General features: G+C 44.7%; 1 protein-coding gene across 2 annotated transcripts in view; it reads left to right on the top strand.

Annotated features, from left to right (window-relative positions):
- Nucleotides 1-11,430, top strand: part of LTF (lactotransferrin) — a 31,866-nt gene extending 20,436 nt beyond the window's left edge. Inside the window, exons 12-17 of one of the 2 annotated variants that reach the window (XM_021068563.1) lie at nucleotides 327-482; nucleotides 1,025-1,166; nucleotides 5,505-5,572; nucleotides 7,486-7,670; nucleotides 9,338-9,527; nucleotides 11,203-11,430. In XM_021068563.1, coding sequence (XP_020924222.1) covers nucleotides 327-482; nucleotides 1,025-1,166; nucleotides 5,505-5,572; nucleotides 7,486-7,670; nucleotides 9,338-9,527; nucleotides 11,203-11,237 — 776 coding nt within the window. In that variant the 3' untranslated portion in view covers nucleotides 11,238-11,430. 2 annotated transcript variants of the gene reach the window in all.

Here is a 14,347-nt window from a genome sequence, read left to right as displayed (position 1 = left end):
TGTGCCTCAGATCCTGTGTTGCTGTGGCTGTGATATAGGCCGGCAGCTACAGCTCCGATTCGACCCCTAGCCTGGGAACTTCCATATGTCACAGGTGTGGCCCTAAAAAGAAGAAAAAGGATCAGCTTTTTTCACAGCTTGGATCAATCTCATTTTAACATAGAGTAGCTTAAGCTTTTTTGGTCTATTTGACAATGGTCAGTTATCTGGGAGAGTCATTGCCTGGCAATGCTTCTTGATCTTTGTCAGCCTGGGTTGCCAACAGCTGTAGTAGAGTCCATTTACCAGGCCCTGGGAGACTAAACCTTGCTCTTCTGTTGTCCAAGGGTATTTTGCCGTGGCGGTTGTCAGGAAAGCAAATGGTGGTATCACCTGGAACTCTGTGAGAGGCACGAAGTCCTGCCACACTGCTGTGGACAGGACAGCAGGCTGGAACATCCCCATGGGCCTGCTTGTCAACCAGACAGGCTCCTGCAAATTTGGTAAGAGTCCCAAGGGAGCATTCTGGGGTGGGGGCGGGTGGTAGGAACTTGGGAAAGGGATGGGCAGGGAATTGCAGGCTGACTATGGCTCACAGGCCTCCGTTGGTGTAAGCAAGTTCACCCTGTGGCTGCTTCCTGCAGTCGTAGATGTGCTGTGAGCTGCTCCACACACTTTCCCCATCCCATCCTCCCCACTGGAAGACACAGAGCTGGCCTTAAGAACAGATGCTGGCTCTGAGAAGTACACAGGTTATTTTTTGCCTTCTGGAGCTCCAGCTCTAAATTTGTCCCAGGCGCTGGCTTCCTAATCTGGGAAAAGCCACCTGCCTGCCTCATAAAAGGTGACTTTGGTTCCTAGGCAGAACTCACTTCTTACTCTGCACTGCGGAGGACACTAAGACCTCCAGGCTTTTGGCTCAGCCTCCCCTCCTCCTCCTCCTCCTCCACACATCCTGTTCACAACTCAGTGCATGGGCCACACCCTACCTGTGGGCCTGGTGACAAGAAGGTGTGAACTGACTTCCCATGTTTCTTCTCTGTAGACGAATTCTTTAGTCAAAGCTGTGCTCCTGGGTCTCAGCCGGGATCCAATCTCTGTGCACTGTGTGTTGGCAATGACCAGGGCGTGGACAAGTGTGTGCCCAACAGTAATGAGAGATACTATGGTTACACCGGGGCTTTCAGGTGAGTGCTGTGGCCAGGCTTCACCAGGACCAGGCTTTGTCCGTCATCCTCCAGCATCTTGGCACCGCATTTCTAAGGGACCCCATGTGGGGGGTCGCAGCAGAATCGTGGGGCGGCCTGGGGATCAGCTGATGTGTGGCCCCAGTGAGGGCTCCTCCCTCCACACCCACTGCCCCAAGAGTGGGGGCTGGCCTGGGGCTGTCTGACCTCAGCTTTGCTAGACTCCTCCCTCTCGCCTGGAGCCAAGGTCAGCCTTGGCGGACCTTAGTGCCCTCGGCCTCAGAATCAAATTGAGAGAGTTTGTGGTGTTTTAAGTCCTTTGTGCAATTCAGTTTTATGCAGAAGAATTCTTTACCCGTAGTCTTCCCCACTCCAGGTCACCATTATGTCTCACATTTCGCCTTTCTCCTTAAGTTTAGCCTTAGAAATGGCAAAGAGAAAGCAGTATTGCAGTGTTATTCTCCACTAGTGAAAAATAAACCAAAAGATAAGTTTTCAGAATTGACCGATGATAAACGCTTAGTGATTCGCAATAACTTTCCACAACCCACGTTTTACAGTCCCATGCATCCAGATGTTGAGCTCTTCCCAGTCTTTTCCTCTATTTGCCAAGAAAGTATTTCACCACCAGATGGCGCCATACACCTGAGAATGCCTAGGCCCTCATGGTCTTGGACCTTTTTAATATAAATTCAGCAGGTTGTCTCCAGTGGTGGGATGGTAAAAAAGTAGTTTTACTATTCTCTGAGAGATTCACTGAAAAATATTTTGTGACTGTAAAAAAAATGTCTTCAAGGGGTTAAGGTTTTGCAAATGGAAAAGTTGTGATGTAATTCTACTCAGAAATATTGAATAGCCAACATGTCTGATAAAAACCCTCAGGAATCATGTGGTTTTCCTTTTCACACCTACAGTAAGATATTATCTCACTCAAAACAGCTACACTTTAGTATTCCTATTTATACTAGAAGGAAATTCTTTGTCTTTTGCTCAAATCGAAAGCTGGAACCAGAAGTCCTACTCATCTCTATGTTTCCAACTAACATCCTTATATATTGCTGATTCTTAATTTCTAAATATCACCTATTTTCTGCTGACTTCCTATTATGAAAGAAGATCCAGCCTCTCATACTGCTCCTGTACCTTTTCTACCCATAACCATAACTTCACCTCCTTTTAGTATCCTAGAAGAGTATGACATATTCAGTGCTTATTATGAATATGTAAATATTTGTCTCATATTAAACATGTGGAATAATAAGATTATATTTCCCTTATTGTACAAAGGTTTGGCTGACTCTGGATTTGATAGATATCTTTTTAAAAACTTGCTTAATTTTCTGTACTTCTTAAAAAAAAAAATCACTCATTCATCTCAAAACCTTTTACTGGTAGTATAAATCTCCTAACAATCATGCATAAACATGCCTCAGGTTCATGATTTACCTGGGAATGTTGCACCTGAAGATCTCCACCCTCCTCCCCAGGCTGGATTGGTTTTCATGAGGCCCCCTGCACATCTCTGCTCCTGGGAGTCCCCTTAACCATCATTCTGGGATTTTCCATTGTCTTACTTTACCTTAAATCACTTGTTTCCTGGATCCCACATGTTTAGCTTTCTTGGTTTTGTTGCAACAGGACACATCTTGAGAAACGGTGACTAGGAATTGCTGTGTTTTGAGTATTTACATATCTAAAAACATCTTTATTCTACCCTTAAAATGATTTATAATTTGGCTGAATAAATGTAGCCTGGAAAACATTCTCCCTAGGAATTTTGACAGGATTTCCTTGTAGGAAATATAGCAGCATTAGCTGTTTTGACCAACTCTTTCTTTAAACACAATAAAAAATTTTGAGTTAAGTACACCCACACACTCAAGAGCATTGAATAACTGACAAAATAATAAGGGATTATCAGACAAATCTAAATGGAGTAGGAATTCAGAAAGCTAAGTGGAGCCACTTTGTCCTAAGGATAGTTACCTATTCTGACAAGCTTGAACTCAAGAGGTTGCATATGTCTTTAAGGTAGGAATGAACCAGAAGTAGCTTCCACTCCACTCCCAGGGGGCTTCATGGCTGCATGGATGCTGAGGAAAACAGGGAGAAAAATACCCGCCATCCCTGAAAAATTGAAACCGTGGGCTAGCTTATGTCTGGATTTGTAGTTCAAACTTATGTCCCCTAGGATGGTCCAGAAATTATCAGCTCATCATTTATTAAAAAGTGGTCCCAGATTAGTGGCCCCTCTAGGAAGCTGTCTGGAAGATAGCGTCTTGAAGTTAGTCCTCAAAGACTACTTAGAAATACTCTTTCAATAACAATGAGCAAGACACAGTAAAAAGTAATTAGAACATGTTAAATAAACACACAGGAAAAAAAAGTTGCCAGAAGCAAAATCCAGCGGAATAAACAAGCTAGTATTTTTTATTTGTTTTGTTTTGTTGTCTTTTTAGGGCTGCACCCGAGGCATATGGAAGTTCCCAGGCTAGGGGTTGAATCGGAGCTACAGCTTCCGGCCTGCACCACAGCCGGATTCAAGCCGGATTCATGCCGGATTCATGCCGGATTCAAGCCGCATCTGCGACCTACACCGTAGCTCATGGCAATGCTGGATCCTTAAACTCACTGAGCTGCTGATGCCGTTGTGTCACAGCAGGAACTCCCTGGTTCCCCTTTTTTTGATTCCTGTTTCTTTGTATATAACATTTTTTCTTGAAAACAATTTTTTGTTTTTAACCATTTATTTTTAACTTCCTAACTCAGAGACTAAACTTTAGAAGGCTTATGAAGTGTCTTGGACAAATAGGTCTACACAAAGAATATTCTGTAAAGAGTAACTAGATTAGACACATATGTTTTACATTTCTCTCTAAATTGCCAGAGATTTAACAATGAATAAAAAATACTCTTTAGGAAAATGAGTTTTGGATTTCATCCAATGTAAACTACTTTGAAAACTTTTCTTGAAAAGTTTTTGATTTCAAAAAATAAAAGAAAAAAAAGTAGTGTTAAGATTTTTTTTGGAGTTCTCTTGTGGCTCAGTGGGTTAAGGACCTGGTGTTGTCACTGCAGTGGCTCAGATTGCTGCTGTGGTGTGGGCCCCATCCCTGGCCCAGGAACTTCTGCATGCCATGGGTGAGGACAAAAAAAAAATATATATGTATTTTGTGATCTCTAGTGTTCTGAAACTCCACAATGGTATTTTTTTTTCTTTTTTCTTTTTTTTCACAATGGCATTTCTGTATGTGGGTTTTCTTTGGATTGGGCATGTGTATGTACACTGCATGTGTATCGGCTCTATCCAGTCCTTCTGTTCTTAGCCACTTTCAGTGGTGCCTGGATTTTCCAATAGCTGAGTTTTTCTGGAGTTCTGCTGTGCTCATTACCTTTCTCCTAGGTGCTCCCAATGCTCAACTTATGTCACAGCTTTCTTTTCTCTGCTGGGTCAATTATGGCTCACACATTCTAACTTTTTCCCTTTTGCCTTCCTCTCTCTCATGGATTTATGGCTTTTTTTTTATTAAAATATTTTTTTTTGTCTTTTCAGGGCTGCACCTGGGTCAAAATCAGGGCTGTAGCTGCCAGCCTACGCCACAGCCACAGTAACGCCAGATCCCTAACCCACAGAGTGAGGTCAGGGATAGAACCTGCCTCCTCATGGATGGTAGTCAGATTCATTTCTGCTGAGCCACGATGGGAACTCCAAATTTATGACTTAAAAAAAAAAACTCATTCATGTCATTTTATAGGAGTTTTAGAAGTAGGGAATGTACACATATGTGTACAATCTACCATTTTAAAGCCTAAGTTCTACGAAGGTGAAGAATAAATATATCTTAAAATACCTTCCTTGTAAAGTGAGAACAATATTTCCTACCTCCAGAATTAGTTTGAGGATTAAAAGAGTCAATATTTGTAAAGCATCCAGCATATTGTACTCTGCCCAAGTACAAGCAGCTGTTTCACTTCTATTATTATCATGAACCATTCTGAGCTGCTGAGCGTGAGCCATGAAGAAAGAATTTCTTAGGTGTTCCTGTGAATGAAACCATGGTATAGACTTCAAAGACCTATTATATTATTCAGTCATGTAATGGTACCAAAAGAAATGGCTAATAATAGGTAAGTATGAAAAATGTCTTATTTCACTGTAAACAATCACAATAAAACTCAATATTTATCATAAAAGAAACAATTTCTTATAATAAGTTCTAAGTTCTTGGAAATATTTGCCCTCATCTTTTCCATGTTTCAGTTTTTGGAATGTGTATTTATGAAAACTCTAAGAGATTTTCTTCTCTGGCAGTGTTTTAATTCTCGGGAATATTTTAGGTGCCTGGCTGAGAATGCTGGGGATGTGGCGTTTGTGAAAGATGTCACTGTCTTGGACAACACGAATGGTAGGTGATAATGTTTTCCTCCTCAAAGCAGAATTTTTACCTCTACCTCTCTCTCTCTCTTTCTCTCTCTCTCTCAGACAGACAGACAGGTGCGCGCGCGCACACACACACACACACACACACACACACCAGTCATACATAGGAGCAAATATCTCCCTGGCTTTGTCTAGTCCATACCAGAAACACACCATCTGCCTGTCTCAGCCCATTGGAAACTGAAGGTGGATGAGACTAAAAAAACAAAATTTAACACATACACGTAAAATTTCCCTTTTCGAAAAAGGAAGTAGAAGCCATCATTCAGCACATGTGAGCCCTCAGTGTGGAAACTCCTTGGGGAGTTAATAAGGACCAAATCACAGGCCGGTGAGGAAGGTAAAACCTACCAGTCACTAGAGGAATAATCGCTCTCTTCTGATCTAAGGTGAAAATAATAATTACCAAATTCAAGACTGGTAGCAATATGCTACCTTCCAAACTGCACCTCTCTTCTTAGCCGCTCCCCCCAGCTCCCCTCCACCCCCCAGCAGAAGACTTGCCACTTCCTCCCCTGAGAAGGAACTGTCTCGCTCCTTTCTTCAGAGACAGTGACAATCACAGCCCCTCCTCCCGCTTCCTCCTGCCCCTCCTCTAGTCCCTGGGGAGAGCGCTTGAGGCCAGACATGTAAATTTGGGATGGTCTCAGTGTCAAGCAGACAAAACTAAGGAGGAAGTATTCTCTTAAGAGGGTGGGAGGAGGGCAGAAGGAGCAAAACGGGAGGGCTGACCTTGGAGCTCTGTTTGCACACACAGGCATGCAAGTATATGCATGCATCCAAGTACATTGCAAATCTGGGAACCTTGAATCTCAGTGATCTCCAGGGAGCAGATGGTTGTCAAATTTAATTTTAAGCTTTTCTGTGACTTTACAACTATATTTTATTGGAATTGACTTAAACATATATATACATATATATTGTCTTTTGTCTTTTTAGGGCCGCACCTGAGGCATATGGAGGTTCCCAGGCTCGGGGGTGAATCGTAGCTGTAGCTGCTGGCCCATGCCACAGCCACAGGAACGCCAGATCCCAGATCCTAGCCTCATCTTTGACCTACACCACAGCTCCTTAACCCACTGAGCAAGGCCAGGGATCGAACCTGCAACCTCATGGTTCCTAGTTGGATTCATTTCCGCTGCGCCACAACGGGAACTCCGGCTTAAACATATTTGATAAACCCATAGAAGTTCCTGTCCTTCCTCTGGTTACACTAAGAGCGTTTGAATGTGAAAGGAAACAATTTCTTCTTAAACACAAGCCAGCACTCCTTTGGGAACTCACCCTCATACATGGAGGGTTTTCTTTTAAAGCAATGTAACAGCTTTACGGAGATATAATTTACATACTATAAAATCCACCCATTCAGAGTGTATGATTCACTGGTCTCCAGCACCTTCACAGAGTTGCACGGTTGCCAACACAGTCCCAGAACATTTACAGAACCTCTTCAAGAAGTCATATACCTATTACCCGTCCCTTCCCCACCCCCCAGAGCTGGCAAACAACAGTCCACTTTCTGTCTCCATAGATTTGCCTATTCTGGACATTTCACAGAAATGGAATCTACAATATGTGTCTTTTGTGACTGGCTTCCTTCACTTAGCATCCTGTTTTCAAGATTAATACACAATGTAGCAAGTGTCAGTGCTTTACTCCTTTTTATTGCTGAGTAATATTCCATTGTGAAGCTATAGCACTGATGTGCGATGTGTTTGAAGATGGTGTAATCTGTGGAGCTTTAGTTGCTCTCCTTCACATCACTGCACCCCCAGTGTGTGCATTTCAAGAGGCCAGTGGCTGGTTACAGCACTGAGAAAGGATGTGTTGATTCAGCCACACAGCCATGGCTGATGCCACCCCTCTTTCTATCTCCAGGACAGAACACAGAAGAGTGGGCCAGGGAATTGAGGTCAGATGACTTTGAGCTGCTGTGCCTTGATGGCACCAGGAAGCCTGTGACTGAGGCTCAGAACTGTCACCTGGCTGTGGCCCCCAGTCATGCTGTGGTCTCTCGGAAGGAAAAGGCAGCACAGGTGGAACAGGTGCTACTCACTGAGCAGGTATGGATCACCAGGGTCTCCTGTGCTTTCTTTCTTTTCTTGTTTTGTTTTTCTTTTTAGGGCCGTACCTATGGTATATGGAAGTTCCCAGGCTAGGGGTCAAATTAGAGATACAGCTACTGGCCTGCACCACAGCCACAGCAGCACCAGATCCGAGCTGCATCTGTGACCTTGCACCATAGCTCATGGCAACTCTGGATCCTTAACCCGCTGAGCGGGGCCAGGGATCAAACCTGAATCCTCATGGAGCCTAGAAGAGCTCTTAATCTGCTGAGCCACACGGAAATTCCTGTGCTTTCTTACCTGTGTGGGCTCCTGTTTGGTGGGAGCGTCTCAGAGCTAGGGGACTCAGCCCATCTCCAGCTTTCCCTTCTCGTCTCTCTGCTTGAAGCTGATGATGAGAAAATTAGCTCTGCACTGTGATGTTGCTCTGCATCTTGTGCCCTGGACTTGTGCTCACTGCCTGGCTGGGAGCTCCTTTCCTTCCTCCACCCTCCTGTTGTTCTTCAGGCAAACCAAGGAGGCAACAGCCTTCCTCACACGACTAGGTGGAGATTGGTTTACTCTGCTGATGTTCCCAGAGCCTGGGCCACCTGGACCATGTTCTAGACAAGGTTCCTGCATTTGTAATCTCTAAAAACAACAAACTCAGCTTCTGTAGATTTAAGGCTATCCATGTGAAGTGGTTGAAGGAAATCTTATTATTTCCTTAAAGCCTGAGATTCTCTAATAGAACGTCTAGTTTTGAGTTAAAACAGCATGTTTCTAGGTGTGCTTTAAAGACAATGTCCCAGGAGTTCCTGTCGTGGCTCAGTGGTTAACGAATCTGACTATGAACCATGAGGTCGAGGGTTCAATCCCTGGCCTCAATCAGTGGGTTAAGGATCCGGCATTGCCGTGAGCTGTGGTATAGGTTGAAGATGCGGCTCAGATCCCCAGTTGCTGTGGCTCTGGCATAGGTCAGCAGCTACAGCTCCGATTAAACCCCTAGCCTGGGAACCTCCATATGCCGTGGGAGTGGCCCTAGAAAAGGCAAAAGGACAAAAATAAAATAAAGACAGTGTTTCTAGAATGTAAAAACAGGCCCAATAACTAGCATTTAAGGAGGCCCCAGTATGCACACTCACGGGTGTGGGTAAGAGGGCTACCTCCGTGGAGGTACTTGGTTCTTAGAGCTCGCCTCTGTGGGAGTGCTGGGCGTGGAGGAGGAACCGTGGCCACAGGAGGCTAAGTGACCTGCCCAAGGCAATGACCTGGTCCTTGGCAGAGAGGATTTCCAGTGCAGACTGCCTCTCTGAGTGCTGGCCTGTTGGAATGAATGCTAGAGGTGGTTAACTTTGGAGGCAGATCTCAAAACCCTCAGCTGTCACCTAGTCACCTACAAGAAATTCTAAGAGAAGAGGCTGCAGATGAAGAAGAAAGGGAAGATGGTGGGAGATGAGCTCAGAACTGGTGAGGGGCCTGGGCACTGGGCTGGGGCAGGGGCAGGGGGACCTGGGGCAGGTAAGACCCAGGCCAGGATGGTAGAGCGACTTCAGAACTCCACTCCTTTTTCCCCATGGTTTTCCCGGAGCCACGCCTGCAAAGAAGAAATGTTCTTGGCCTCCCCAAGTCCATAGACTCTTCTTTTCCTCAGCTGCTCTCTCCCTGTCTCCCCTCTTACACAGGCTCAGTTTGGAAGATACGGAAAAGACTGCCCGGACAAGTTTTGCTTGTTCCGGTCTGAGACCAAAAACCTTCTGTTCAACGACAACACGGAGTGTCTGGCCCAACTCCAAGGCAAAACAACATACGAAAAATATTTGGGATCAGAGTATGTCACAGCCATCGCTAACCTGAAACAGTGCTCAGTCTCCCGTAAGTAGAACTTAGGTGGTAGCATCACTGAGAATCCACTGTAGGTAAAGGTCAAGCTTGGAGGAGCAAACATTCTAGGAATGGGGTGGATCTAAAAACACTAAGGCGGAGTTCCCGTTGTGGCGCAGTGGTTAACGAATCTGACTAGGAACCATGAGGTTGCCGGTTCGGTCCCTGCCCTTGCTCAGTGGGTTAACGATTGGGCGTTGCCGTGAGCTGTGGTGTAGGTTGCAGACGCGGCTCGGATACTGCGTTGCTGTGGCTCTGGCGTGGGCTGGTGGCTACAGCTCCGATTCGACCCCTAGCCTGGGAACCTCCATATGCCGCGGGAGCGGCCCAAGAAATAGCAACAACAACAACAAAAGACAAAAAGACAAAAGACAAAAAAATAAAAAAATAAAAAAAATAAAAACACTAAGGCAACGCAATGTCTCTATACCTTAGGAAATCACCCTCTTATTGATGAAGTGAAAGAATTAGAGAATAAAATAAAACAGTGGATAATATGTCACATTTTTATAATGCTGGTAGTGACTATAAATGTATGTATGTATATACTTTCACACATATGTAGACACGTATGTACATATATATTGAGCAATGACAAATTCTGGTTTCTAGAGAGTTACCATAAGTACTAACCATAAATAATACAAATTCTCAAAAAACATTTTAGCCAGGAAAACGTATTGGTAATAACCAAATCCTTTTAAAACACTTCGAAGATATAGCAGAGTATCGTAAGGCTCCAGCCCGATGCTTCTTACAGGTCAGCAAGTTCTGCCTCTTCTGTGCACTGGGACCATCCAGAGTCCTAATTCCGGTCCTGCACCAAGGGAGTTGGAGGTGTTGGTGGGATTGTGTGGTGGTCCAGGCATGGAGGGGAGGGCTGAGAATCTGTGTTCTCAAGGAGGGTGGCAGATTTTGCACCTGAGGTGTTTGGCAATATCAGGAGGTATTTTTAATTCTCGTGACCTAGGAGTGCTGCCGGTATCTGTGGGTAGAAGCTAGGATGCTACTAAACAAGGCGCAGGAACAGCCTTTACAGAAAAGAATTACCTGCTTCGAATGTCCCAAATGTCAGTAGTGCCAAGGTTGGGACCAGCAACATCTCAGGGAAATGAGATGCAGGTGGATCTAGGGCTATACTTAAAACATCCCCCTGCAGGGCTACTCTTGGGAGCAGCCTGCTCAGGATCACACAGACAGTATACCCCTTGAGGGCAGGGCTTATCTGTCAGTGTTGAATCTCCAGCAGGTGCTCAAGAGGAATGTGTGGGTGAGAGAGTGAATGGGTAGCTGGACAGTAAGGCAAACAGATTTGCATGAAGATGGTCAGTTACTCCTATTCCAGAAGAATTTTGAGAACTGTCAGTGCCTTGTGAGCTTGAGAGTGTGACAGTTGATTCAGTTGGAGACAAGGGGTTGGGGGCTGTGTCACTCAGGCCAGAGCAGGGAATCCCCCAGCTTGGTGAGGACTGGAGCTGCTGTGCCCTCCCTGAGACTCTGAAGCTCTTGGCAGGAGGGGCTGTGGGGAAATGTAGGATAGTAAGCCTTGACTTGGGGTGGTGGGAGAGGGGCAGAGGAAGGTCTGTTTTAGTGTCCTCCTTAATTGATGTACTGATTTTTTAAAAAGCAATCAGTTTCTGAATCTCGTGTTTTGTTGTGTCCACAGCGCTTCTGGAAGCCTGTGCCTTCATGATGAGGTAAAACCGGAAAAGAAGCTGCCCCGCCTCCCCAGGGGCCTCAGCTTTCCCTCCTCCCGTCTTGATTCCCAGCTGCCCTGGGCCTGCCTCTCTCCCTTCCTGAGGGCAGACTTTGTTCAGCTCATCCGTTTTCACAATTCCCTGCTGGCCTCTTAGCAAGAAATAAAATTAGAAATTCTGTTGATGTTCATTCCCTATAAGTGCCATTCATCTTTTCTAGAATTTCATACTGAAATCATCTGACCATATACTTGACCTGTGGGACCTTTCTTTCCACTTTTTCCAGGTTCCATCCCCCTTCTTTCCTGCAGTTTTGGGTTTGCTGCCTGATAGACTGGAATCTAAGGTCTGGTCAAGCAACTCTTTTCCCCAAGGGCACCTGCTTGGTCATTCACATAGTTGTCTCAGTGTGTGTGTGTGTGTGTGTGTGTGTGTGTGTGTGTGTGGTGTGTGTGTCTAAGGCAGGGGGAAGGAAGAGAAAGTAGGAATCAAGGCATCAGTGGAAGAAACTGTGTGTCAAATAGATTTATGAGTATTTGGTATTTTAAGTAAATAGCATCAGGTGTAGTAAATGTACATTATAGGAAAATGTGGAATACACAGGGCCCTCTGTATCCGTGGCTTACCTATCCTTGAATTCAACAAACTGAGGATCGAAAATATTTGAACATAAGTTCCAGAAACTTGAATTTGCAGTGGGCTCTCAACATAGCATTTACATTGTGTTATGTATTATAAGTAATCTAGAGATGATTTTCTGACAGTTTTCAATTGTGACCCAATGTCCTGATGCCAGGAAGGGAATTAAGAGGGAACCGACCTGGGGAGTTCCCCTCGTGGCTCAGCGGTAATGAACCCAACTCTTTATTCTGAGATCCAGGCTGAACCAGCAGTTCCCAGGCTAGGGGTGGAATCTGGGTGGAATCCGAGCTGTAGCTGCTGGCCTATGTCAGCAATGCCAGATCTAAGCCATGTCTGAGACCTACACTGCAGCTCACAGCAATGCTGGATACTTAACACATGGAGTGAGGCCAGGTATCAAACCTGCACCCCATGGATACCAGTCAGGTTTTGTTATTGCCAAGCCGCAATAGAAATTCCCTCAACACATATTTTTAATGACCATCTGTTGTAATACACTTTAGCAGGTTCCACTTCAGATTGTACTGAATTAGTGTTTCCTCAGTTTTTTGGAAAATACTCTTGCCTGTGGTTATTCCATGTACACTCTTCATGGAGGCTAATTCTTCACTCCAGACTCACCACTGATTCCTCAAATAGACAACAATTGAGGGCATCTGTAACATCTATTTACTCATTGAAAACCAAGAAAAACCACTTAAAATCATTTGCCTTCTTTTTAAATTGACTATTGATATTGTTCCCAATGTTATCAACTCTTTTTTTTTTTTTTGGCCACACCCATGGCATGCAGAAGTTCCCTGGGCCAGGGATCGAAGCCCTGCCACAGCAGTGACAGTACTGGATCCACCAGGGAACTCCCTCAGTGTCTTCAACTCTTTAAGCAAGAGTTGTCAGTGAAAGGCTACCAGTCTCAAATTAGTTAATTTTCTCTGGACACCTTTATTTACACTGCAATCAAACCTAATTTCCATGATTTCATTAATCAACGTATTTAAATGGCTTTTCTTGCTTGGCTAACGAGTGAGCTATTTAGAAACTTTCGTTGCTGCCTTATATCAGTTTTTGTTTTGAAGCCTTTCAGTGGTGACAAGATATTTCACTTTAAAATTTCTAATTTCTCTGACCATTTTTCCCCATGAGTTTGGAATAGTGTAATGAATGTTTAGTCTGGAAATGTCAATACGTATTGTATTCTTTTAGCACAACTATAGTTTTCTTTTTTAATTGCCAACCTGCCACATATGGACATTCCTGGACCAAGGGCTGAATTGGAGCCACACCTGCAACCTCTTCCGCAGCGGCAGCAGTGCCAGATCTTTTAACCCACTGGGCCAGGCCCGGGGGCAGGGGGGAGGTCAAACCCCCACCACTACAGCAACCTGGGCTTTTGCAGTTAGGTTCTTAACCCACTGCACCACAGTGGGAACTCCCACAACTAAGTTTCATGCATGTTAAATACAGTGCGTTGTCATCTAATTTAATAACAAAATAATCCACAATCCATAGTGATATCAAAGTTCACTTTGCTTGTTTTTACATGATGGATATGTACTGGTAATAAAAATAAAATAAAATGTGGTATGGCTCTATGAGTATAAGGAGAAAGAGTTTTCTTTACTCACAACACTTAGGATTTCAAATATGTGGGTTTCCTACACCAAACAATTCTCTAATTCTCTGTGGACGCCACCTGGGTTTCCTACAAGTCAATTCAATTCTGAGAGTAATCACATGGCGTTAACACAGACCCCCAAGATTAAGAGCTCAGACCCACAGGACTGTCCTCTTCCCTCAGATGCCAATCACAAGCAGTGGTTTCCAGGTTACCTACACTTTTGTTCAAACTGGTTACAAACAGGGGTCTCCCAGGATCCCTTCCTCAGGTGTGATCATTTGCTGACAGACCCAAAGAACCCAGGGAAGCATGGTACTTATGGTTGTCTATTTATAGTAAAGGATCTTACAAAGGATACAAAAGAACAGCCAGGTAAAGAGGTACATAGGCTAAGGTCTGGAAAGGTCCAGAGCATAGAAGCTTCTGTCCCTGTGTTGTTAGGGTGTGGCACTCTCTCAACACACCAATGCATTCACTAACCTCTGAATCCTGTAGTTTAGGGTTTGTATAGAAGTTTCATAACATAGGAGTTCCCATTGTGGCTCAGTGATTAACAAATCCGACTAGGAACCATGAGGTTGCGGGTTCGATCCCTGGCCTTGCTCATTGGGTTAAGGATCTGGTGTAGGTCACCGACGCGGCTCGGATCCCGAGTTGTTATGGCTCTGGGGTGGGCCGGTGGCTGTGGCTTGGATTCGACCCCTAGCCTGGGAACCTCCATATGCCGCGGGAGCGGCTCAAGAGAAGGCAAAAAAAAAAAAAGACCAATTAAAAAAAAGTTTCATAATATAGACATAATTAAATCATTAAACACTGGTGATTTCCCAGCTACTTTCCTGTCAGGGGTCAGGAAG

The sequence above is a fragment of the Sus scrofa genome, chromosome 13 (genome assembly GCF_000003025.6).
Source record: "Sus scrofa isolate TJ Tabasco breed Duroc chromosome 13, Sscrofa11.1, whole genome shotgun sequence".
In the NCBI taxonomy this organism is placed as follows: domain Eukaryota; kingdom Metazoa; phylum Chordata; class Mammalia; order Artiodactyla; family Suidae; genus Sus; species Sus scrofa.
This window is presented reverse-complemented; position numbering and strand designations above follow the sequence as displayed.